This window comes from Curcuma longa, chromosome 7 (assembly GCF_044706935.1).
Source record: "Curcuma longa cultivar G26 ecotype Majalengka, Jawa Barat chromosome 7, ITB_CL_G26_1.1, whole genome shotgun sequence".
Lineage (NCBI taxonomy): Eukaryota > Viridiplantae > Streptophyta > Magnoliopsida > Zingiberales > Zingiberaceae > Curcuma > Curcuma longa.
In genome coordinates, this window is record NC_133867.1 from 3,366,262 (window position 1) to 3,392,443 (window position 26,182).

Here is a 26,182-nt window from a genome sequence, read left to right on the forward strand (position 1 = left end):
TAAGCATGTATGAAGAAGTGCTAGTTGAGCATTCCTATTTATATTTGTAGTACGTCATAAATCAATGAATTTCTTTGAAAGGACATGTGCATTTTTTTGCCGCGATTTACTTAGACAATTTAATTGATTAGGATTAGTTTGATTGAATATAATTTCCTTTATTTATGATACTAATTAACTTTACAATTTAACGTGTGCTTATCTATAAGATGTTAATGCTAGCTAGGATTAGTTTGATTGAATATAATTTCCTTTCTTTATGATACTAATTAACTTTACAATTTAATGTGTGCTTATCTATATAAGATGTTAATGGACAATGAAAAGTAAAAAAAAAAAAATTGACATAAAATAAGATAAACATAAGAACATCTCAATTTTTATGTGGTTTGGAATTCTCAATTTCTATTCAAGAAGGACATGATTTAACGTTTCTAGTATTAACATGATTATTCTTCCTCCTTATTAGATATCTTCTGGAGATAAAAAAATCTTTTAAAAATTATTTTTTTATAAATAGTAACAACAAGAATACAAAAGATACAATAACAAATAAGAAGAATGTAAATGAAATAACTTTATAATAAATTAATATTATCTGCTCAAGTCCTAACAACTCGGCTTAATTATCTCAAGTTGAGAACTTAATATTATCTACTCAAGTCATCTTAACAAATAAGTCTGAGTTGAAATTTTTATAATTTTTCAATTTAGCAAATTTCTCGTAACTCTACAAATATCTCCAACGAGATTGTAGAAGATTGTCTAACAACTCCATCGAACATAAATATAGATCGGAAGACATATGCCAGTACCAGTATGCCTACAGTGACAACTCCAACATTAACGGAATCCTCTTCACAGAAACGTTCCGTTTCGCCATAGTAGAAACATCGCAATTCATCTCCATTCCAAATGTGGTATTCGGTTGCATATTCTAGACTTTCTTCACTGCTATTTGTAGGGTCTAAAGAATATCCACATCTCTACAATGACATGATATTGTCCACTTTGGGCCTAAGCCCTCATGGCTTTGCTCTTGGGCTCTCCCCAAAAGGCCTCATGCCAATGGAGATATCTTTCATCTTTTTAAACCCATGATCTTTTCCATGTGTTTTAGATGTGGGACTATGTTTGCATCCCTTGCAACCCAACAATCCCCCCCTCAAACAAAGGACCACAGGCCCCCCTTAAACGGAAAGCCTCCGTTTGATGTCCGAATCCTCGACCCACCAGGACTTCCTACCCCTCGGTCCACCCTGACCTACTAGGGACTCCTGCCTAACCACAACTAGGACTTCCTGCCTCTCGGTCCACTCGACCTACTAGGACTTCCTGCCCAGCCGCAACCAGGACTTCCTGCCCCTCGGTCCACCCGACCTACTAGGACTTCCTGCCCAGTCGCAACCAGGACTTCCTACCTAGTGTCTGGTCCTCTTGATTCAGACACGGGAGCACCCACTTCCTTTGTGTAAGGTTCAACCCACATGGTTAGATCTGGATCATGGCTCATCCGGCGGTTAGTCCGGTGAAGAGCGGCCTCGCTCTGATACCAATTGTAGGGTCTAAAGAATGTCCACATCTCCACAATGACATGATATTGTCCACTTTGGGCCTAAGCTCTCATGGCTTTGCTCTTGGGCTCTCTCCAAAAGGCCTCACTACAAAAAAACACTGATTTTGGGACGAATTCTGCAACGAATTTTAAAAAAAAATTCGTTGCAGAATATTTTGCGACGAATTTTGCGACGAATTATTTTTCGTTGCTATAAAGTCGCCGCCAAGTTTGGCGACAAAATTTCTTGTTTCGTTGCAGATATTTGCGACGAAAACTAAAATTCGTCCCCAAATTCGTTGCAGATTTGCGACGAAAATAGAATTCGTCGCAAATCTGCGACGAATCATTTTCGTTGCAGATTTGCGACGAAATTTTTTCGTCGCAGATTTGCGACGAAAATCGAATTCGTTGCAAATCTGCGACGAATCATTTTCGTTGCAGATTTGCGACGAAATATTTTCGTCGCAGATTAGCGACGAATTCTATTTTCGTCGCAAATCTGCGACGAATCTGATTTTCGTCGCAAATCTGCGACGAATTTGGGGATGAATTCTGGGATGAAATAATTTTCGTCGCAGAATTCGTTGCAGATTTGCGACAATTCTGGGACGAAATCATTTTCGTCGCAGAATTCGTTGCAGATTGGCGACGAATCTAGTTTTCGTCGCAAATCTGCAACGAATTTGGGGACGAATTTGGCGACGAAATCATTTTCGTCGCAAAATTCGTCGCAAAATCAAAATTTTTCTTTCCTATCCCTTTATTTGATGATTATCCCATATATACAATACACGACCCAATCGGATCGAATCAAATTTTACAAATAACCTGTACACATATTAATATCAATCCACATCCACATACACATATCAATTCACACAAATTAAAATCACAAACATCCACATCTATATATATCGTCAATCCACATTCTACAAATTAATATACATATAAATCCACATCCACATACATATATCAATATATGTAATGTCAAGAGGGTTGAGGATAAAGAATTAAAAAGATGCAATAGAATCATTGTGCTCGTTTTTGCTCTCCGGAGACTCTGCTTCTTTCTCCATCAATATCTTTTTTTCTCCTGCATAAGAAAACATGATAAAGAGAAAGTATCATTTTTAAAATTAAAACTTAAACCTATAAACTAAATATGTAAAGACACTTTAGGAAATATATAAAATATATTTTAGGAAATATTTTATGTTAAATAAAATACACTTTAAAAATTATTCTCTACTAAAATGAATGATTTTGACTATCACCTATATGATGCCAGATTTGGTAAAGAATGTAGCTCTCTAAAACATGATATAATACAAAAAAAGCTTTGTATTGAATAATCTCTAACAAGTATTGGACCTCCTAATCAAAATTTACCAATTTAAACTAATAATAAGAACAAAAAATAAAAAAGGACTTCAGACAAAGTTTGTACTACTTACCTCTAGTCTTAAGTATTCCTCTCTCCATACCAATGTACCATACATGAATGTATCATCACCAGCACCATTGAATGATGTTTAGCTCCTACTTTTTGGTATTGTCTACACAGATCTTATTCCTCTATTAGATAAATCATATAAATTATGAGAAAGGGGTGAAGCTCCCCGTGATGTTAATATAGTTACATTTTGATGGCATGACCACGCTTAGAAGTATTTCTTACTAATTCTCGGATTGAATGAAGATTTGTACGTTATCATGATTATGTTTGTAAATGGGAGACGAGCCATGAAAAATGATAATGCATGATTCTATGCTTTGATTGCTTATTTGTATTGATCACCATGCTCGATTGAAATATCTTATGACAAACAAGTCTTTTATCCCATATTATTGTTTTGGTAATTTTTGATGTGTGAAAAAGGCATAGAAATGTAGAAGTTTAAGTTGGAGTAAATGGTCACCTCAATGATAGCTCAACTCGCGAGCGGTTAACCCAGATGGAGGGGAGCTTAGCCTGAGGGGAACAAAGTACTTTTTATATTTATTAGCACTTGTGTTTTGATATGCATGTGCATCAAGTGTAGCTTAAATCAGATTGTTACGCTGGAGCTCAATGGTCTTCGAGAGATGTAGGTTTCGATCGATGGAGTGTGTTACTTGGATTGGGATTTTACAATGGAAATTCGGGCAGGAGCTTAATGAAGTTGAGGGGTTAAGTTACAAGTTAACCATAAGATATAAGTTGAGGGCTATATTTAAAATTCTCGAAAGAACTTTTGAGCACTAAAAGCTCATGGTTTGCTTAATCTAATAAAGTGCCGTTCAAGAATTTGGAAGTTTCATCTTCATTAAGTTATTATTGATAATTTGCTCTCTCATTAGCTTACATACGATCAGGATGTATTATTGTTTATAGAAGTTTACCTTATCATCTCCTTTGAAAGGACAAATAAGAGCAAAGCCTCCAGATCACAATTTTTAAAATACAATGTCATAAGGAGAGTTATTTTGTTTTTGTGGAGATGAAAAGTCGAAAATGAATGGAAAATGTCAAAGCAAAAAAGGGGAGGGTTGGGGTCGGCTCTCACCGTGTTATATCCCTTCAGCTGTCCAAACGCTGCTGCTCCTGTGGCAAGTTTCCATCCTTACAACAAGACTGCTGTGGCATCATCTTCTCTCCCCTATGAGATCACAGACAAAGGACGCCCGACGCCGCCTAGGGCCAGGCAGCGCCGCCCGACGCCGCCCGACGTCCGACGATGTCTCTCCAGCAGTGCCGGCGGTGAAAAACATAGGAAAAAAAAAATAAAAAGGAAGGAGGAAGCTTACCATATGAGGAGGAAAGATTTCGGAGAGAACTCGGCCAGAAATCCGGCGAGGGAGAGCTTCGGCGAGGGAGAGATCCGGCGAGGGAGAGCTTCGGCGAGGGAGAGATCCGGCGAGGGAGAGCTCCGGCGAGGGAGAGAGATCCGGCGAGTGAGAGAGATCCGAGAGGGAGAGGAGTTTCGGCGAGAGCTGCGGCAGAAACTTCGCTGCGGCAGAAACTTCGATCGCGTGGGAGAAGAAAAGAAAAGTTCGGAGTTAGGGATTTAGTAAGTTTTTTGCGACGAAACCAACTTCGTCGCCAAATTCGTCGCCAAATTGGCGACGAATAATCATATTCGTCGCCAAATTGGCGACGAACAATAAAATTCGTCGCCAAATTGGCGATGAATCGGGCATTTGTCGCCAAATTGGCGATGAATCGGGCATTCGTCGCCAAGTTCGTGTGAGAGAAGAAAAGAAAAGTTCGGATCTAGGGTTAAGTTTTGCGACGAAAACCTTATTCGTTGCCAAAGTCGTCGCCGAATTTGGCGACGAACGATTAAATTCGTCGCCAAATTGGCGACGAATAGTGTATTCGTCGCCAAGTTCGCGTGGGGGAAGAGAAAAGGGAAATTCAGATTTTAGTGAAGTTTTGCAACGAAAACCTTATTCGTTGCCAAATTCGTCGCCAATTTGGCGACGAATTTCTTATTCGTTGCTAATTTGGCGACGAACAAATTAAATTCCTAAAACTAAATTATATAAAGGAGAGAGGGAGAAAATGTTGCTAAAGTTTATATTAGACTCTATACAATGATCTCTATATATTTTGGTATGAATTTCTTTATCAATTTTCTTTATTTTGAAAGAAGAAACTTAGAATGATGATATATATATATATCACTATCGTAGATTGTTATTTTTCAAGTCTATTCCAAGTCAATAGAGATAGCCTAACAAGAAATTAATTCTGATGGTAGCTTCTATGGATCATATAATATTTCCTATTAATTTATCTAAATTATATAAGGGAGAAAATGTTGCTAGTCGGTACAATTATAGGAATTTCTTCACTGATTATTTTTCTTTTGAAAAAAAGAAGACTTAGAATGATATATATCACTATCGTGAATTAAATGGATCATTAGATTTTTATTTTCAAGTCTATTCAGTCAATTAGGCAAGAAATGAATCCTAATGGTGACTTCCATGGATCATCTATTTTCTTATTGATCTGCCTTTGAAGAACTACTCTTTGTGCAACTTAACATTTCTCTCATCTCATGGCTACTACTGCTGCTACACTCCAGCTTCTTCTTTACCTCTTCTGGATTTCTCTCTCATTTCTATCTGGATCTTTGCAACTGTGCATAGAGAAGGAGAGGAAGGCTCTGCTGAACGTGAGAAGTGACTTCCCTGTTGAAGGCGATGGCGTTGGGCTGGATTCCTCTCCGCACCATCTCCTCCTTCAACCTCGCGCCGGTTCCCAAGTCGCCGTTTTTGGCGGAATGCCCGATGAGGACGTTGTAGGTGACCACGGTGGGGCGGATCCCCTTCTGGAGCATTTCGTCGAACAGGAGCCGCGCGCTGGACAATCCCTCGGCCTCGCAGCAGCCTTGTATGAGGATGTTGTAGGAGACGGCGTTGGGGCGGAGGCTGAATGCCGCGGCGGACTGCGCGAGCAGAGCTCTCGCCTGTTCGAACCGGCGATTCTCGACGAGGCCGACGAGGGCGGAGTTGAGGGACTGGACGGAGGGGGCGGAGGTGGAAAACTCGAAGGAACGGAGGGCGTGGAAGAGATCGACGACGGCGCGATCAGGGAGACCATCGCTACCGAAGCGGCGGATGAGGGAGTTGAAGGCGGCTTCCTTGCAGGGGACGCGGTGAGCGCGGAGGAGGGCGAGGAGGGAGTCGATCTCCGGGACGAGGCGGTAGAGGAGGGAGGAGCAGACGGGGTAGGTGAGCAGGTCGGGGTCAGAGTGCTGAAGGAGGCGGAGGGCGGCGGCGGGGTCAGCGGTGGACTTGAGCTCCTCGAGGAGAGGGATCGGCGTACGCGTGGGAGAAGGCTTCCGCGGTCCCCAGCGATGCTTGAAACTGGACGGCCGTCGCCGGAGCATTCCTATTTATATTTGTAGTCATAAATCAATGAAGAATTTCTTTAATTCAGGTATTTAGCGACGATATATTTTCTTCGCTAACCTTTTACTTAGACAATTTAATTGACATCTAGGATTAGCTTGATTGAATATAATTTGCTTTCTCTCTTTCTCTCTCTCTCTTTTTAATGATACTAATTAACTTTACAATTTAATCCACTCCGATCCTATGCTGTCTGGAAACTTGGAGACAGAAAATGATAAACGCGGAAACGGAAACGGGAAACGACAATAGTTGAAGTTTTCAATTTTTGGAAACGTCGAAGACCTACAATATCGAAGACCTAAAGTTAAATAACCTTAACTTTAATTTAGGAGGGGTTAATTAAATAAACCTAATGTAGATGGGATTTGATCAATCAAATTCTAATTCATTTAGGGTTAGGAGGTTTAGTGGGTTTAATTGGCTAGTGGATGGATTAATGGCTTAACGGTTTAAACTCAAACCCATTAAGGAATTAATAAAAGCTACCGTAACATAAATATTCGCTCGATTCTCGCAGCTAGCCTCCCCTGTTTTGCCGACCCCATCTCTGCTTCCTCTTCTCCTCTTCCTCATCTTCTGCCGCCTCCGCCCACACTTGTCGACGCCATCCTCTCTTCTCTTCTTCCCTTCCTTACTTTTCCTCCACCCCACAGCTGTCGCCGCTCCTTTGGTCGCTGCCGCGGGACACCGACGCCCCAAGCTGGCGGAGGAGCTCGGAGATGCTCGCCAGCGTGGTCAGGGAGGTGCGCACTTGCCTCGTTGTCCCCTCCTCGTCGCCACGGTAAGAGGACGATAAGGTCGCCACGAGGTTGAAGTTTCCACGGATGGAAACGTTTCCCAATGTTTCAGAAACAAGGACGTCCGTCGTTTACACGTTTCCAGACAGCGGAGCTCCGATCTATACTTATCTATAAGATGTTAATGCACAATGAAAAGTAAAAAAAAAAAGACAGCGGAGTCCTCTAGAGGACTCACCAACATGCTTTACTTGGGACGCGACAACAACACGATCCCTGAAGAGTCGACCATCACACCACTTATGATGAACGACGACTACTACGCCATACAACTTGCCTTCATCTCATTTTTAGATGTGTTCCAGATCTCGCTCGCTTCTAGGAAGTCCAATTTGAAGGTCGGTGACAGTGTCCTTTTCGTTCACTCAAGCTCCTCCTCTCTCCAAGCTATACGACTGCCTCTAGAAGACTAGAAGGTACAAGATTTGGTGATCTAAGAAACAAAGCAGGTTAGAGTTGATCGGCTTTACCGGGTGTGACTACTCCGACGCTCAAGTCAATTCCAATCCAAGATTGAAGACTAACGAAAGAAAGAAAGTGCTAAAAAAAAGAGAAATCCGTAGAGAAGAATTTCCTTTGTTCACCAAAAGTCATCATTGTCACGTCCCGGGAGACAGCCGTCCAAAAAATTTTGATAACATCTCCCTTGTAACAATTCAACTTTCCTGAATACATGAAACCCACACGGCCAATCAACAATACATTATATGAATTTTAACTACTAACTACATGAAATGTGGTCATACGACCACTCACCAATCCAACACATGCATATCCACTTAACAACATGTATAAATTGAAAAACATTACAACAAAACAACGTTAAACTCTACAAGTCTACCAAAACCAGAAAAAACGCAGCGGAATCATCACAAGATCCAAATCCATACAACTTAAACATAAGGCAAACTACAGATACTCAAATAAATCTGAATCCAACAACCAATACCGTCCAACAAAAATATATGACATATTCAACAGAATACTCCTACTGTGAGATGATAGGACAGATTGGCAGACCTCCAAGCTCCAAACAACGTCCTCATCTGCTACCTGGGGAGAAGAAAGGAAAACCCCAGGGTCTGGGTGGTTATATATATAGGATAATAGGATATCATACGGTACATAATGAACAAGGTCAATATTCAACGAACAACTAACAGGTAATATACAAAACAAGAATTATGCATCCAACGCAATAATCATATAACAACAAGTGCAACAATCATAAACGCAGTACACAACTACTAACAAATGCATGTACATATGTTATGCATGGTCACTGTCTGCACTAGCCACTCCAAACACCCACCCAGTGTAGTGAATTGGGGTGCACAACAGGATAAATGCACACGCTCTAACAACAAACCACTACTAATCAAGAGGGGAGCGGGCAAGATATCGCAAGAGAGCTATCTAGCTAGTCTTGGTTGCATCCAACTTAGTACAACAATTGCTCTCACTCTCATGCTACTATCATACAGTGTCAAGTAAATCCAACAACAATAACAATAATCGACACACTTACTTCTATCATGTATATGTTATGATGCTCAATTCAACAAGTAAAATCTATATCCAATCATGCATAATCAACCTCAACTAGAATAAATCATCATTCACGGGTAAACAGTAAAATGCATATTCATCTTAGCACATTAAAATAGTTTTTCTATATGTTTATTATGAGATAGAATGCAACCATGCATAAATGAAATATGTGTTTTAGTTATATCATGAGCAACAAATTAATAATGTCTTGAGCAATTTAATAAATCGTGAATACCTTTTGTATCATTTTTCATATTCATGTATGTAAATAAGAATAATGTAAATCATTGAAATAGTACACTTGAGGAAAGAGATAAGTCAATTTTCTACAACTTCTTAATTGATGAAACTAAAGTTTAGGAGATTTCATGGCGATTTAGATATTTTTATAGATGCCAAATATGGTTTAGATATTATGGACATAAACAAATGCCGAAGGTTATTATTCCATGTACATCGTTTAATTTCAAGACATTAACAAGTATATGTGGGAATATGTCGAAAAAAAGAAGGGTGGCTCTAATACCACAATAAAATTAAAGAATTTAAAATGAGAATTCATATTATTTTCCTATGGGTTGGTGATAGAAGTATGTGTTTGCATAGATAGTTTAAAAAGATTTTGTAAATAAAATAATATTGCTTCTTAAATTAACTATTATATATTGCACTTCACGCAAATTTATTTTGATTCTCTCAACAGCTAAGTCACTAATATATTAATATGCTTCATTTGTCATTTAGCCTTCAACTATATAAATATTGATCTCGAGTACCTTTGGATCACACAAAGAAACCATGATGGAGTCATAATAATAATTAATTGACAGCTAAGTGGGATTTTTTTTCTTAATTCTGATAATTATTCTTTAACACAAAATTTGTTTAATCTTTTTGTTGACTCTTCTGAAAGATACTTTTGGTTTAGGGAGCTAGGTTAGCACCTTATTGTCTTTTGTATGTATCTTGTTGACCATAGTTTGTAGGGTACCAAATGTCAAACTGTAGAACCTTCATTTCTCAGCATGAGAATAATGGCTACAGGAGTTGCCATGTGCATAATGTTTCACTCATCACCATGGCTCGTATCTTCCATTAATCGATGGAGACCAATCAATGAGCATGTGGCCTTGCTTTCCATCTCGAAGTGACTTAAACAATGGAGCCAAGAGAATCATGGGCAAACATCAAAATAGTGTGCGTTTCTTGTTTATTTATTAAAATTCTCTCGTTCAATATTGCCCATAGGATATCTCTACTTGTTAGTACCAATGGAATCAAAATATTATGTTGTAGTACGTACGTAGCTTTAATTCTTTAGCTGCTACAGTTCAGAAAATAAAATGAATAGTGACAAGATAGAATGTTATTACCGACGGAATCAAAATATCTCCACAATAATATTTTGATTGTATCCCAACAACCCTCCCCCCAAACAAAGTTAAAAATCAAAGATAATTTCTATCATTATAAAATGATCAATGATAAAATACCTGTTACTAGGAGCCCCCACATGGCTCTACAATGATATGACTCTGATACCACTTGCTAGTACTTATGGAATTAAAATATCTCCACAATGATATGATATTATACGTTCACTTTAAGCCTAAGCCCTTATGATTTTATTTTTGGACTTAACCCAAAAGGCCTTATACTAATGGAGATATCTTCCATCTTATAAACTCATGATTTTTTTTATGTATTTTTAATGTAGGACTTTCATATATTATATCCCAACAGATAGGACACCCTTTTGATAGTAAATAAAAAAAGTGCTTCTTTGACTATTCCAATAAAAAATAGATGTCCTTTTAATTTTTATCCAAGAGTCGGTGCATTTAAGTGTATACAAGTGAACTTGAATTTAAAGCACTAAACAAGATGAACTTTTGGCGGTATTTGAAAGTTTTATATAGTCCTACAATTGTCGAGAGAAAAGGAGAATGAATTTGGAACAATGGATGGAACCAAGTCTATAGTTGCACCATGTTGGAGCTCATGAGTGGGTTGGTGCACTGAAGGCGATGATTTCTCATTTGTTATAATTCTTGTATTAATGATTTGAAATTATAATTTCTCAATTTAACTCTGATCGTAAAATCGACCCTGTGAAATAGTTCTAGAATGATGAATTCTATTTTTTACTACAATTGTGTTAATGATTTGAGATATTGTGATTAAAAAGAATGGCAAACTACTCCTACAGCTGTTTGAAAGTTTCTATTACTCATCAGCTTTCTGTCCCATCGTCCAACCCTAGAAAGTCGAAGGTCTCAAACCCTCTCGCATGCTTCCATTCATTTAAACGAAACAGCAACAACTTTGTGAATCCAAATTAAGAAGGTTTATAGCTAGACCTTGAACAAGAACTGAATCAATTTGGAGTAGCGGACATGACAAACAATGCAATTAAGCTGTTTTCCATGCTCCGAGGTCTTGTTATAAACCTCTCCCAGTTTGGCTGCGGCTTCACGACGAGCTCTCAGGCCAGTCGAACATGGTGAGCAAGGGATCCACCGCAACCTCGTCGGCTTTACCGTCCGCGAACCCTTTGGAGAAGATGAGACTCATCGGATCGGACTCGAGCTCGGCAAGGTCGGAGAAGAAGTCGTCGGGCTGGTCGGCTTCGGGAATCATCGGCCTGTAGTACTGAGGGCCGCTGGCAGTCCCGGGGGATTCCTCGTTGACTAAGGGCGAGGTGGCGGAGTCCGGCAGCGGTTCCCCGTCGGGGCTAATTGGATCGTCGGCGCCGGTGGCGGAGGGCGTCGGCTTCGTACTGCTGGTGGCGGATTTGGAAGAGTGGGAGCGGACGGAACCGGCGAGGGCGTTGCGCTGGGTGGGCCAGGGGTGGTTGTGCTCGGAGGTGTAGGTGATGACCAGCATGTTAGGGTCGGTTCGGCTGCGCTCCACCTGTTTCCGGGCGGAGCAGCCTTTGGAGCTGCTGCATCTGTAGTAGCCCCTGCTTCATGCGTGGAATGACGAACAGATTACGGATCAGAAAAGCAAATCGATCAGATCAATTGCAGTTGATATATTAATTGCCTTGGATAAGGGGAACCCTTGATCGGTTTCTGGCCGTACTTCCGCCATGCCCATCGATCCGATGGAACAACCTCCCCGCTCGGCCTGTTGCTGGCCGCCGCCGGTGCAGGAATGTACACCACCTTCCTCGCTTGGCTTTTTCTGAAGATATAAATGGTAATTATATTGCCATGAACAAGTGCAGGGATTATCTGTTGAATTCTGAGAGTATACCTTCGTTTGATCCCCGGAGTAGCCATGTGAGGCGAGATCTGCACCCGTCCGTAGTGATCCCCTGCGCCACCGGCCATCGGACAGCCGGCGCTGATTGCTTTCATCATCATCATCTCCTCAGCCGCTGCCGGCGCCGGACCGATCAGCAGCGGCGAGATCTGGTGCACCTTCGGTAAGATGCTGCTAGTACCAGTAGCAGTGCTTGCCTTGACGAGATCCTGCTCCGCAGCCTTCAGCAGTGGCGGCGGTAGAAGCTGGGGCGTTCCGTCTTCGCCGTCGCGGTCGGCGCCTCCGTAGTGGGAGAAGGGGTTCACCAGCGGGTCTTGGAGGTCGACGACGGCGAAGGGGTCGCCGAAGTCGGCGCCGTTGGCGGAGCCGGAGAGAAGGTGATCGTCGAGCTGCCAACTGGCGTCGTCGAGGAGGGGCTCGAGGTCGCCGTCGCTCGGGAAATGGCCGCCGGTGCGGACGATGTCCGCAAGGTAACCGCCGTGGTCGTCGTCCATCCTTTGCAGGAAGTAGTCACACATTTCTCAGCTCTATTTCTCTCCAGCGCCGCCCAAAGAGATCAGAAAAAGATGGAGCAGAGGTAGGAGACGAGGTTGCATCCTTCCATGCACTGAAAGGCTACTCCCATGCTCCTCATGGGAGGAGGAGGAAGAGGGAGAGGAAGAGGAAGATGATGATAGGAATGGATAGATTCTCTAATTAATTGCTTAAAACTAGAGAATCATTCAATTAAATCAATGGAAAATTATTGATTGGGCAATTTTTGATTGGTTCAATTGGAAAAACTCATTAATAACCAGGGGAATTATACAGCCATTAGCCTCTAATTTGTCTAAAAGAAATAATTATTTTCGGTGCATAATTAAGTTGATTACAACGGAGTAAATTTGCTGAAGTGATCCAGATCAAATCTAGAAGTCGAGATAATGTCTTCCTTCATCGTGATCAACTGTAATTTTTCAATTTATCTTTTTATAAATGGTCATGAATCTGATCATGTGAAATCCTTGAAGTGTTAAATTTTACTTTATTAAAGTCTAAAGAAATATAATTGATCAGTCAAATAGCCCATCCGATTTCATATTGTATTTATCATCAAATAAATTTAAAAAGTAAGATAATTTTTGACGTGACAATTTAACTCATTAGTTGTCAAACCGTATTTTAAATTTTAATTATTTAAAAAAATATATTATATCTCTTACTTATCGCATCATACTTGAAGGACAAAAAAAAATGAAAAAGGCATCTTAATTTTTATAATCATTAAAAGAAACACCTCTAATTATTATTAAAACTGTCGAAAGATAATTATTGTTAACAAATCAAAATGAAGATTTATTATATTTCTCATACTAAAAATACTCTTATTTCAATATATTTTTACAGTAGTAATAGAGTAATGGTAAACAGTGTATTAAAGTAAATTAATTTTTTAATTTAATTTGATAAAATATTATATATAAATTATTTTTATATAAAAATAATTTTATTAATTTAATTTTTAAAAATTAAATTTAATTAAAAATATTTTAATTTGATCAAAATCATTTTAAATTATTTTAGCAGCTATTTAAATAACTATTCTAATAGTACAAAATATAGCACCACTTTTATATATATAGTTACCATTATATTGTTGTTATATTATTATAACAGTTAAATATCTATTAAATTAGTGATTTTAATTAAGTAAAAATATTTTTATCAAAGTTTAAATAATTTTAATTAAATTAATAACAAAATTAATATAACAACAGTGTCTATATAATATTTTTTAAAAAGTTGAATTAATTTAAAATAATATATTACAGCAGTTAAATAAGTATCTTTTTAAGCACGTTTGACTTTTTTTGCCGTTGGTTTTTATGGTAAACAAATCTGTCAGAATGTCCACTAAATTAGTTAATGAGCTGGGGGCGGCCGGCAAGCCGCCGCAGTTAACGGCTTTCTACATCAACTCGCCCTTCCCCTTACTTTCATATGTATTTACTGCTGTTAATTTCTATATATATTCTAGCACAATAATTACAGGCTACTACCTTATAGATATTGAGTTTTTTATTTAGTAAATATAATAATAAGAAAGCTTATGTTTGTTGTTTTAAATAGCATGTTAAGCTTTTATGAGGAGGGCTTGTACGGAAGTCCCCGAGCAATGGTGCCATAATCCGGTTAAGACCCGCAGTTCGATCCCCAACTTATGTTTGTTGTTTTAAATAACAGGTTAATGATGCATTAGCTTGCTTCTATATGCGCTTCCCGATTTGGCACCTTAAGGCTTGATGCGATGGTAAATAATAGGACAGTAGATCCATGCATCGATGGTTTAATTTTCTCATAGGATGTATCAAACGTACTTGAATTACTCGTGATGCTGAACCACTATATTAGGACTCATGAGCTTCTCGGATTTAACTGGTGGTCGATCTATGGGTAAGGTCGTCCACCTCCAAAATTAATAGTCGCATGAATAGACGTCTAAGTCATATATAAGTCAAAATTTTATGATATTCAAATTTATTTAATAAAGTAACGGAGTCTAATCAAATCAAATATAAAATGAATCAACTTGTTGAAATAATTGTTCAAGTTAATTTCTTTTTAACGAGCTTAAACTTAATTTAAATTTAACTTGAACTTGTTTGATTCGTTTAGATATCATCGAGCTCTTAGTTCAAACTTATTTAATTATTTAAAAATTTTATAGTATTAAACTTGCTTGATTAGTTATTAAGTTTAATAATATAAGATTGTTTATTCATTTTTGAAAGTTTCTTTAAATTTATTTATCATGTTGATGAGACTTTTATAGATAAATATAATTCACAAACTTTATTCGTAAATATTATTTATAAATAATTCATAATTATTATTCATGAATATTAACAAAGCTGAATGCATATATGTTCAAACTTAGTTCATTTAATTGACTTTATATATATTGAATGAACATAAATAAACTCTTATCAAATCACACATAAATTTACTCATAAATATTTGATTCATTTACAATCCTATCTATAAGATTAATATAATACGTACAAACCCTTATAGATATGATATAGTGGTAAAGCAATCAGAGAAATAATTAAGAAAATTAAGCTTCGAATTCTATTAAGGATAATATTTTAAACATCGACTTTTGAATATACATAAATTATACTTCAAATTTACTCAATAAATAAATCAGAGAAAAATCATCTACCTAATCTCAAATATATATATCTATAGATATACAACCTTGTCACAACAATATCACAACAAATCTTATAGATGTTTTAAAGTAGAAGATTAAATCCAAGTCATCACAATCACTCATTCAATCTACGGCCTAATATTTAATCATTAACTTTTAAATATGCACCCCATGTGAATCTTTATTTATATCTATATGGATGTGATACCCTGCACACCCTGTGCATACTATTCATGGATGACAAAGAACCAATCCAGATGCTTGGATCACTTCCGGACATGTCACGTACTCAAGCGTGCACACTAGACGTGTACTATGGGTGTGCAACGTGTGTGTGTATATATATATATATATATAACTTGTACAAATAGAATTCTTCAAATGTAGGTGGACTGGCACATAACTGATCACTGTTACCAGGGAAATAAACTTTGTTTTAAATACCAGTCATGCCTCTTTCTTATAAATTATATATCTTGGAAGGAGTTCCAAGGAATTAAAGATGATCTCCTATCATTCAATAACCATGTTACTCTACCAATCAATCTAATAAACTAATGGATATATGGCACATGATTCCCCAGTCATTATGTTCATCTTCTAAATGATAATAATTAATAACAAATAATAGATATATAATAAAATCTGATGCTGCAAGCAAAGTGCTTGTTTACTATATAATAACTAGTGCAAGTTGCTTAACTGTGATTTCATATTGAATTGAAGTGAAGAAGTTCCTCCCCAATATGCTTGGTCAATTTAAAATATTGCCTTGTGTCCATATCTCACATCTTATCTTCTTTCTTTTCCTCATTAAAGAACTTAACAAATGGAATTTCAATGTCATTTTTTTTTGTTTGAGGCCTTAGATAATGTGTTCCAGTTACATCATGTGTTCACCTTTCCTTCACTCTTCCTTTGTTTAATCTGTAAGGAAAGGAGACATTTTTTCTCTGAAAATTAAAGACACTGACTTTGTCAAGAGAGATTACAAGTGCAGTCTAATGACAGATTATATGATGAATGCTCTTGCTCTGCCCTAGAAAATAAATGAATGTTTAAGTGCAACGTGGTCGAGGGAAGGATAGGAAGTGAGGTGGCGCCAATATTTTAAAAATGATAAATCTTAATTAGTCTAAAAAAAAAAAAAAACTCATTCATTATCCGTGAGGGTGATAATTTGATCTCATAGAAATTTTTCACTAGCTACTGGATAAATCGAAAAGTGTACGCAACAACCAGTTCAGACCCAGTATCCTTTGATTGTGTTCCTGGAGGAAAATTCCTACAAATACGTTGTAAAAAATTGTAATGGATAAACTTTTTATAGTGACCGACCCCACCGTCGAAACGGCTCCATATCAGAAAACCCTTTAAGAAATTTTTTAAAGGCACAGTACCACTATGTTGATAAGAGCACTAAGAGAACTCGAACTCGGAACCTCAAGCAACACACGTCTCCATGTTTACCACTTGGAATAAGACACTTTGATAAAAATCGTAATGGATAAACTTTTTATAGTAATCGGCCCCACCGTCGAAATGACCTCATATCAGAAAACTCCCTAAGGGATTTTTTGAATGCACAGTACCACTATGTTGATAAGAGTCTACTGTCCGAAACAGCATCCCAGTCAACAAATACATGTTGCTAAGATGACTCGAATCACAACAGTACCTCAATCAACAAATACATGTTGCTAAAAGAACTCGAATCCAGAACCTCAGGTAACACACGTCTCCATGCTTACCACTTGGAATATTTTAAATTCCGACGTGAAGCAACACTTGCACGGTAAAGGCATTCCAGATACATATGAGAGATCATAATTCCATCCTCTATTGAGATATGAATTGGCACCAAAGTTGACAGAAAATTATATTAGACAGACTCGATCGAAATATCCACATGCGAAAAAAATTAAGAGTTTATTTTCGCAAGTGGAGTGCCCATTTCAATATTGAAACAGTCTTATAGGAATAGCGAACCAAAGGAAAGATTGTCCACCTCGGAGACTTAGTCAGGTGAAACCTAAATTATCAAAAAAAAATTAAAATTTTACAGACCCCATTTTAGAGTTGTTATAATGTGTAACACGTATAAATCGTAACTACTATAACATACATACATACAAATGAAATCATGTGCCACTCAAGTCAACACTTACCAATAGCCACTCATAACTATTATAGCATATATACAAGTGAAATGTTGTTCAACTCAAATTAGTATATTCTAATAACTATGAATCGTAACTATTATAATATGTGCAGAGATAATAATCATTAGTATATTACAATAACCGTGATTCGTAACTAATGCAATACGTGTACAGTTGAATTAATTTTTATACATTCAAATCGGTCAAATAAAGAGGGAATATGCAACTGTCCTATAGTGTCTGGATTATTGCATACACATGTATATCATGGCCTAACAGTGGAGTCACTTGACTAATAATATCATGGCCTCTCCCTCGTTATCTCTGAAGAATCTCAGTTTGACAGATCTGCCTACTGACATTAGAATCCTAACAACTAAGGTACACTAAACAACCCAGAGTAGGACAATTTGTAGCTTTGTTTAAAGTGAATTGATGATTCCTTTAACCTATTATAGAGATCCACTTGGCTGTGCAGTAGCAAGCCATGGTGTATTACTTACAGCTAAAGCACTTGGAGAATAATATATATTTATATTTATATCACCACGTTGATGCATGCATACTTGCAGGTACAAGAGAAGCAAACCTTTTCTTACTCCGATTTTTCGGAGCTTGTGCTGGAATCAGAAGGATCCTTCCTTCATGCATGTGAGCTAGCTAGCCAGATCAAGGTTCTCAAACACATATATTGCCATGCACGCAAAATATGCTTTTTCTTTCTGTGTGCACATCAACTCTTCTCATATCAGCTATCATTCAAGAATTCCATGGTGTTAGAATTTCACTTCTTAACAACTTAATTGAGGAAAAACTTAAATTATTTAGGAACTACTTTATTACTATTTCATTAGTCACTTCCTTATTACTACCCAACTATCAAAAACTAGCTTTTTTACTCAATTGAGAATGAAACACAAATCTATTGGGTATCACTGAAAGAGAAAAAAAAAGTCTTGAAACTCCACTGAATAATGTTTCTAGTATAACTATTATAAAGCTAGAGTGGGTATCACTGATGTCTCAAACAACACATAACCATCTTTAAAAAAGATTTCTTAACTTGCTTGTGCAAGAGCATATTGGCACAAGATTGTCAGCAGAGAATCACTGGAAGCTCATCTCAAAAGCAGTTCTTGTTTGTTTGATGAGTTGGTTTACCTCTCAAGAAGTTCCAGTTTGCTTCTTTAGATACCCACCTGGAAAAGGTTGACAAACTTGCATAATATCTATTTGAAACATGTTAAATTAGCATTTAACTGCATCCGACTAGGATAAACAATGGAGACAGTGTAGAGGCTTTTGCAGCTAAAAAATTGTTTTAAGAATAACAATGTAGAAGAACATTTGGTGGGCAAAGACATCCATAAAAAGATGAATTTCACATTGGTTAATGCACCTGAAGTCTGAAGGTAAGAAGTGAAAATGTTTTTGCATGAAGTTCCTGAGCAAGTCATTAGCTTTTTCAAAAATAGATGAGCACTATCAACACATCACTATAAACTATAATGCTGAGAATATTTCCAAAAATTGATAATTCTAAATTTCATGACGGATCTTCGCTTAGTGTATTTCATACTTCACCTCTATTTCCATCAAGAGTATTATGGATCATGTGATAAAGTCATTAGGCATGTTTTCACAAAAGAATGTTTTACGAATAACAATGTAGAACATTCGGTGGGCAAAGACATCCTAAAAAGATGAATTTCACATTGGTTAATGCACCTGAAGTCTGAAGGTAAGAAGTGAAAATGTTTATGCATAAAGTTCCTGAGCAAGTCGTTAGCTTTTTCAAAAATAGACGAGCGCTATCAACACTTCACTATAAACTATAACGCTGAGAATATTTCCAAAAATTGATAATTCTAAATTTCATGACGGATCTTCGCTTAGTGTATTTCATACTTCACCTCTATTTCCATCAAGAGTATTATGGATCATGTGATAAAGTCATTAGGCATGTTTTCACAAAAGAATGTTTTACGAATAACAATGTAGAACATTCGGTGGGCAAAGACATCCTAAAAAGATGAATTTCACATTGGTTAATGCACCTGAAGTCTGAAGGTAAGAAGTGAAAATGTTTTGCATAAAGTTCCTTAGCAAGTCATTAGCTTTTTCAAAAATAGAAGAGCGCTATCAACACATTACTATAAACTATAATGCTGAGAATATTTCCAAAATTGATAATTTTCAATTTCATGACAGATCTTCGCTTAGCGTATTGCATACTTCACCTCTATTTCCATAACAAGAGTATTATGGATCATGTGATAAAGTCATTAGGCATGTTTTCACAAAAAAAAAATGGATGAAGTGATTTACTGTGTATCAAGGAAAAGAAAAAGAAAATCCTTTCCACATCTTACCTAATAATTACACATTTAAAGGTAATCAATGGATTTTAGTCATCATAACCGTGAATTGCATTAGGTCCCAGTTTCTGAACTTAACACTAGCTCACTCAACTGGGTACCTCCTAAGAAGTAAAGGATGGGTGGGGAAGCCCACAGCCTGCAAATTAATTCAGGAGGATCACACTAGCAGGAAAAGAAACCTTCCAATATGGTAATTACAATCCCTTTGCATCCCTTATGGTCACTGAAGTGCGGTGGATAAACTCTAATGTTGTATTTGAACACAAATGTGTGCTACAAGCATCATTATTTATTTTCTCAAAATAAGGATAATCCAAGATAGTGACACCAAAGTAGGTTTTCAGAGGAAGAGAATGCTAGGTTCTACTCTCTACTTGAGCAAACATTTGTTATCAACCCACACCAGGTCAAGTGCTCAGAATGAAGAAACACTATTACTTTATGTGCATAACATGTTACATCAGTTTTCTGCGAGTTCTACCTCGTCCTCAACTGGTTTCTGGTACATTGATTTTATCAACCAATTTCCTTCTTACAAGTTTTGCAATCTATAACCATATATGTCAAATCATCTAATTCTACTTTGTTTTTTGATCATATATTTAGTCTTCACTCCCATTGATTCCTGACATAGAATTCTTCTAATAACCAGAAGGATATCAGCAACAAAGTTTTCTATAAATATAGCTTGCAAGTTGTAAGCTCATATTGATGGAATGCACAGGCTATGCTTAAGATCTCTTTTGTACTGAAAATTATGATAAGTTCATCAACTTAAACCATAAGAAATAAAGTATACATCAAGCTAACAACATCGAAGATGCTCCAGCTAAACTACAAGAATCAAAGAACAATGTTCATGGGTGGTTTTTTCTTTATCATCAAGCTAGGCTTGTTCCAACTATTTGAGATGAGTACATGAATCTTATTGCTCATGATACTCTTAAGACAATATCATTAGCAATATTTGAATTAATTAAATCATTTTTCACTACAATAATAAATGTTACCTTTGATTTCCCTCAATTCCTTACACCTTCACATTGTTCTAACTTGGATAGAGGAACCACTTTGACTACCCATTATGCGGTCTCTTTTGGTGGGTCTTCTATAAAGTGGCCTAGGCAGTTCGACTAGGTAGGCTAGACCATCCAAGTGATGAGGTACGTAGGTGGTCTAGGTAGTTTAATTGAAAAAAAAAGATTCATTTGCTAAACCAGAAACTTGAATAATACTAATAAAAATAAAGTGAATAGGGTGATGATAAAAAATTTAATAAGTATTTTTTATAGTTTTTCTCCTCCTAAACAAGACTAAACTAACTATTATGATGAATTGATTATAATCTCTTCGCGTTGTTAAATTTCGATATTGTAGCATGACACTAGTTAACAAGCAATTTTATTGGATGGTTAATTGGTTATATTGTTATGTTGTATGTTCTTTTAAAATATATAAATATGAATATATAAATTTTATGTGTTTAGTTATAACATTTTTGATAGGACCATTAATCGCACATTGTTATGTGCTTATATATTTTAGTGTATTATGTTCCTTTTACAAGTTGCATTATGAAATATAATGAATTTTGTTGTAATTAGGTATTTACTTATCAAGTATCACTTGTTTGTGATGTAAATGTTTTTGATTGATTAATATTCTTTAGTGTTGGTCCTTTTTTATGTCAATTTCAATCATTTTACTTTAATATTACTTTAATGTCTATGGTCTAGTCTCTTGCCTAAGCCATTGCCTATGCACTGTGCAATGGGTAAATTGCCTACCACTTGAAACTGCCTTCATTCAACTATTTTATTTATAGAACCTTAGGAATATGTCCATACTATCTATATCATCCTGTCAGAGAAGGCCCTAATTGCTCTAACTACTGAATATTTTATTTTATCCTCTAATAATTTCACAAATACATCTTTGTATGATCATCTCTGCTAAAGTAACTTTTATTACAAGTTATTTACTAATAACCCAACATATTGATTCATAATGTGTAATGAGATGCACCATAATATTATAAAATTTATTTTCCTTTTAACCTAAGGGGGGCATGATGATCACATAAGATTCTAGAAGCTTGTTAATATCCCTTTATTGTTTTCCTTATAGGATTCCATTTTAAGGCGTCTTAACTATTCCATCATTTTTTTTATTGAAACTACATTTTGTATATTTCATTTTTGTCTTACTCGTCTTAAAAGTTAACTTTTTCTCCATAATTTAAGCTTCAAGTTTTAATCCAATTATGTTCTCTTAAATTAATACAATATCATTTGCGAATAACACCAAAGAGATTTATCTTGCATGTGATTGATTATTTCATCTAGTAATAACATTGAGAGATAGAGACTTAGAGTTGACCCTTTATGCAAAATTACAATCATAAGCATATGATTTGTCACATATGGTAGACTTTAACACTAATATAACAATGTCATCATATATATAATTATTCGATATTCCTTTCTTCTTTAAACCCCAACCCCCACCACAATAATTGTCTAGAGACTCTATCATAAGCTTTTTTCTAAAACCAATAAAAATCATATGTATTACTCTATGTTTTTCTTATTAGTTGTCTTATCAACTAAATAACATCCATGGTTAATCTTCCAACATGCAACCAAATAGATTTTCAAAAATGGTTGTCTCATCTCTTATTTTCCTCATGATAACCCTTCCTCAAAGTATCATGGTAGACTCATCAACTTGATTTCTTTATAAGTAGAACAATATTGAATAGCAACTTTATTCTTATGCATAGGTACTAATTACTTCATTTTCGGCATCACAACTTGGTTACCTAAGTCTCTACATTTCCAATCTCGGTTTAGCAATTTGATAAATATCTTACTCTCATTCTTAATGCCTAGATTATCATGAAATTTATTATATGTTTTAATTTTGCTATACTTATAAATTTTTTCCTCGATTTTAGCTATTGTACACCTATCTAAATTATCTTCACTTCTACAATTTTATAGATCTTTAAAACACAACTCCTTTAAACTAATATCCTTTTGAACATCCTCACACTATCACCAACTTTACTTATATTATTTTACCTGGATCTAACTACTTTATTGATTTGGCATCATAATCTATATAATATCAGCATTACCAAATTCTTCATTGCAAACTTCTATTTTTCATCATTATATTATTATCCTTAAAATTCCACCATCTAATTCTTGTAAATACAACATATACACACATACTTACATTTTCTAACACCACACCAATATCAATACTATTAGTTGGTGTTACTTTGTCAAGCATACCACAAAAACTACCTTATATGTTTGCATATAATTATTTCTATCTACATTTATATAAAGAAAAAAAAATTGACAATCATTATTGCCACCCTTCATGAAAAATGAAAATCCACCTTTTAATGGTTTGTGTTTACAAGTATTTAACTCAAGTTATTCTCCTTGGATACATCACTTTGAATAGTGCATTTCCTAGTTCTAGCGCATAACCTGTCTGAAATTTGGATACCAGTTGGAATACCATCTGTGCAAAAATGTACCTAACTGCGTACAAATAACAACACTCTTTCAAGATAAATCATCTAACATCGAAGTTAGCATCAGAAGACCTTAGATAATCTATTTGGTGTTATATTACAGTTGTTCTACATAGTTTTCCTTCTATTCTCTTCCACATTCTCAACTTTTCCATTTTGGTGCATGAAATTTGCATCAACTCTACAGAAACTACGCTCACTGTGGGAAATGATGATGACATGCACTTCAAAAGATGATTTAGTTAACACCTTAACGATGGGGGGCATCTCTTTAATGACAACAAAAAAATGCCTTCAAGTAATAGCTCCTTTATTTATTTTATTGTCCTTAAAATAAGAACCTTAGTATTATAAAATAACTCTGATCTAATACTGCCTAGTTTATTTATGACAATATTGATGTTTATACTAACCAATTATAAGAGACATAAGAATGTAAAGAAAATAATAATCAAAAGACAGCATTACATTTTAAAGAATATATGAAAAGATCTGTTCAAATTACTTGTGCAGAACATATTGTAATAACCACCAAAACCTATTACTAAATCCACCCAGAAAGCACAGAGCAAAGCAAAGCATCCTTATATGCAATGTCAATTTAAATTAATAACACAAAGGTAAAAAAAGGTTATTTACAGGAAGTTTTCTTAGCAAGGCCTGAAGCGCTTATCCAATGAGATCAGGAGAAACTTCTCTTTAGGTCATTAAGTAACCCTTTTTTTAGAATTACAATTATTTTATTTTAATGACCTTAACATAAATAAGTGAATGAGTTAGTTTGAGAATGAAATTTTCATCAAATCTAAAATCTTTCGGAAGCCAATGCCAACATGCCATAATAGAAAAGGGAAACAAATTAGCATTCCAACTAAAGAATTTAACTTCTGATTACTTGTTCTTCCATGACAGAATAGTGCATCAGCTAATCAAGAAGAGCATTGCTAGTGATCCCATAATGGCATCTAACAGGTTGACAACACAGTGCATGTCCTAGAAAACTGCTAAATGCGAGCCAAAAATAGAGAATCTCTCCTTAGCAGGAAATGTTAATTGATATTTGTGGGTTCTTAGCTTGGAAACCATGAACCTGCCAGCACTCAACAGGATTTGACTGTGGCATTATCTGTCATGTTCCATTGGTCTAGCTAATTGAGGTTAAAGATTGGCCTAACTAATGGGTATCATTGAGACAATCACACTTACCAAATTTAGATTATTCAAAGGAAGCGCTGAAAAAAATGATAAAATTGTCATGCCATCAAACTTTCCCAAAAGAAGTATTCAAATTTTCCTATGTTGAAAATATAAAATGAAACATTTGGCTAAAATGTAGGGGTAAGAGTTCCAACGTTGAACCCTGACAACTCCAAGTTGAATCTAGACGTGCTTAAAATATAAGGAAACGGCAGAAAAGCACCGATTTTGAGTTGTTCAGCAAACGACTGAAAAGGAAGGCATACCTGGCCGTGAAATGCGTTGGATTTGAGACCGAGGGCCAGCAAACATCCAGGCGTCTTCGTCCAAAGATTTCACTTCCTTCTGAAGCGCCTCCATCAGTTCTGACTTCAATGCTTTATTCCCGCCAGAAAATGACAAATTTTGAGGGAAAAAAAAAAGGTTATCCAAGGAAAATGCCAGGCGAGTTTTAGGAGACACAGAGGGAAATATTTAGAAAACCCTAAATTTGATGGCAAGAGTGCACGAAAGAAAAAGAGAGAGAGAGAATATGCGACTGATCACCAGCGAGGGCTTCGTCCTTGCGTTCGTAGGCGGAGAAGATGACATCGGGCGGTAATTGGTAAGGGCCAGGGGGCTCATCGACAAAGCCGCCAACCCCGCAGCCCTGGCCGACGCTCGTCGCCGAGACTGACGATCTCGCCGGAGAACTCATTGCCACTTGATTCGAGTCAGACCCCGATCCCTCTGGCCTTGTTATTTTAGAGCGGCCCGCCAAAAACCCTCATCCATCGTCCATCATTCAGCCACTGACGGTTGGAAAATTTCTAATCTAATCCACGTGTCGATCCTAAAATAAAAATATAAAATATAAAAAATATTTAATTATTAGAGCAGTCAAACCGATGAACTTTATTTTTTATGTTAATTTAAATTTTTTTTTTTCTACTGCACGATCAATCTGACTCATTAGGTTGGATTGATAAGATTTCAATTCAATCAAGCTAAATTATTTAAGCCTGTTAAAGGATTGATAAATTTTTAATTTGATTTATTTAAATTATTTGACAATAATAATTGATGAGAGATCCTATCTAAATTGACAATTCTATTTGTTATATGGGACCTATGACAGTTTTTTCAAATGTTTTTCAGTGCTTGTATTACGTATCTTATAATATGTTATTCGTCTGCGATAAAATATTTGGGATGCTCGAAAGGATTTTGGGTGTCTGAACATAATATTTTTTTATTTTTTATTTATGATAATTTTTAATTTGCCATTTAAGATTTTGAATTATAATATTAAATACATAAAAATTTTTAAAATAAAAAATTTTAATTGTTGATGGAATATGCAGAATAAGAAGTGTTGGATAACAATCTAGCACACCCCATGAGTAACTAAATTTTTTCATTTTAAAAATTTTTGCATGTTTAATATAATAACTTAACCTCTAAACTCTAAAAAGAAAAATCTTAAATGATTTAACCGTAAGTCAAAAAAAATAAATAAATAACTTTTAAAAAATAATAATGTCATTGTATGTCATTGTTCATGTTTTAGATGCCTAAAATCCTTCCAGGCACCTGAATATTTTGTCATCAATAAATCACGAGCTAAATGATATGTTGT

At 36.0% G+C, this 26,182-nt stretch overlaps 3 protein-coding genes across 4 annotated transcripts; all 3 read right to left on the minus strand.

Moving 5' to 3' along the window:
- Positions 1 to 5,667: 5,667 nt before the first annotated feature.
- Positions 5,668 to 6,438, minus strand: LOC141831811 (putative pentatricopeptide repeat-containing protein At1g53330). Its single transcript, XM_074719210.1, has one exon. The coding sequence runs from the start codon at positions 6,436 to 6,438 to the stop codon at positions 5,668 to 5,670; it is 771 nt and encodes a 256-aa protein (XP_074575311.1).
- A 4,845-nt stretch (positions 6,439 to 11,283) lies between these two features.
- On the minus strand, positions 11,284 to 12,596 carry LOC141832399 (putative WRKY transcription factor 14). The gene is made up of 3 exons (XM_074719905.1): positions 12,070 to 12,596; positions 11,857 to 11,997; positions 11,284 to 11,773 (listed from the first exon to the last, which is right to left on the minus strand). Exons 1-3 carry the CDS (start codon positions 12,594 to 12,596, stop codon positions 11,284 to 11,286), a joined length of 1,158 nt encoding a protein of 385 aa, XP_074576006.1.
- Positions 12,597 to 18,346: 5,750 nt separating this feature from the next.
- LOC141832448 (protein SAMBA) lies at positions 18,347 to 25,282 on the minus strand. 2 transcript variants are annotated; one of them, XM_074719951.1, is made up of 3 exons: positions 25,111 to 25,282; positions 24,831 to 24,941; positions 18,347 to 18,635 (listed from the first exon to the last, which is right to left on the minus strand). In XM_074719951.1, the coding sequence occupies exons 1-3, from the start codon at positions 25,259 to 25,261 to the stop codon at positions 18,601 to 18,603; spliced, it is 297 nt and encodes a 98-aa protein (XP_074576052.1). In that variant the 5' UTR covers positions 25,262 to 25,282; the 3' UTR covers positions 18,347 to 18,600. The 2 variants fall into 2 exon arrangements, with proteins under 2 accessions (XP_074576052.1, XP_074576051.1); XM_074719950.1 differs by having other exon boundaries at positions 18,347 to 18,665.
- Positions 25,283 to 26,182: the final 900 nt, after the last annotated feature.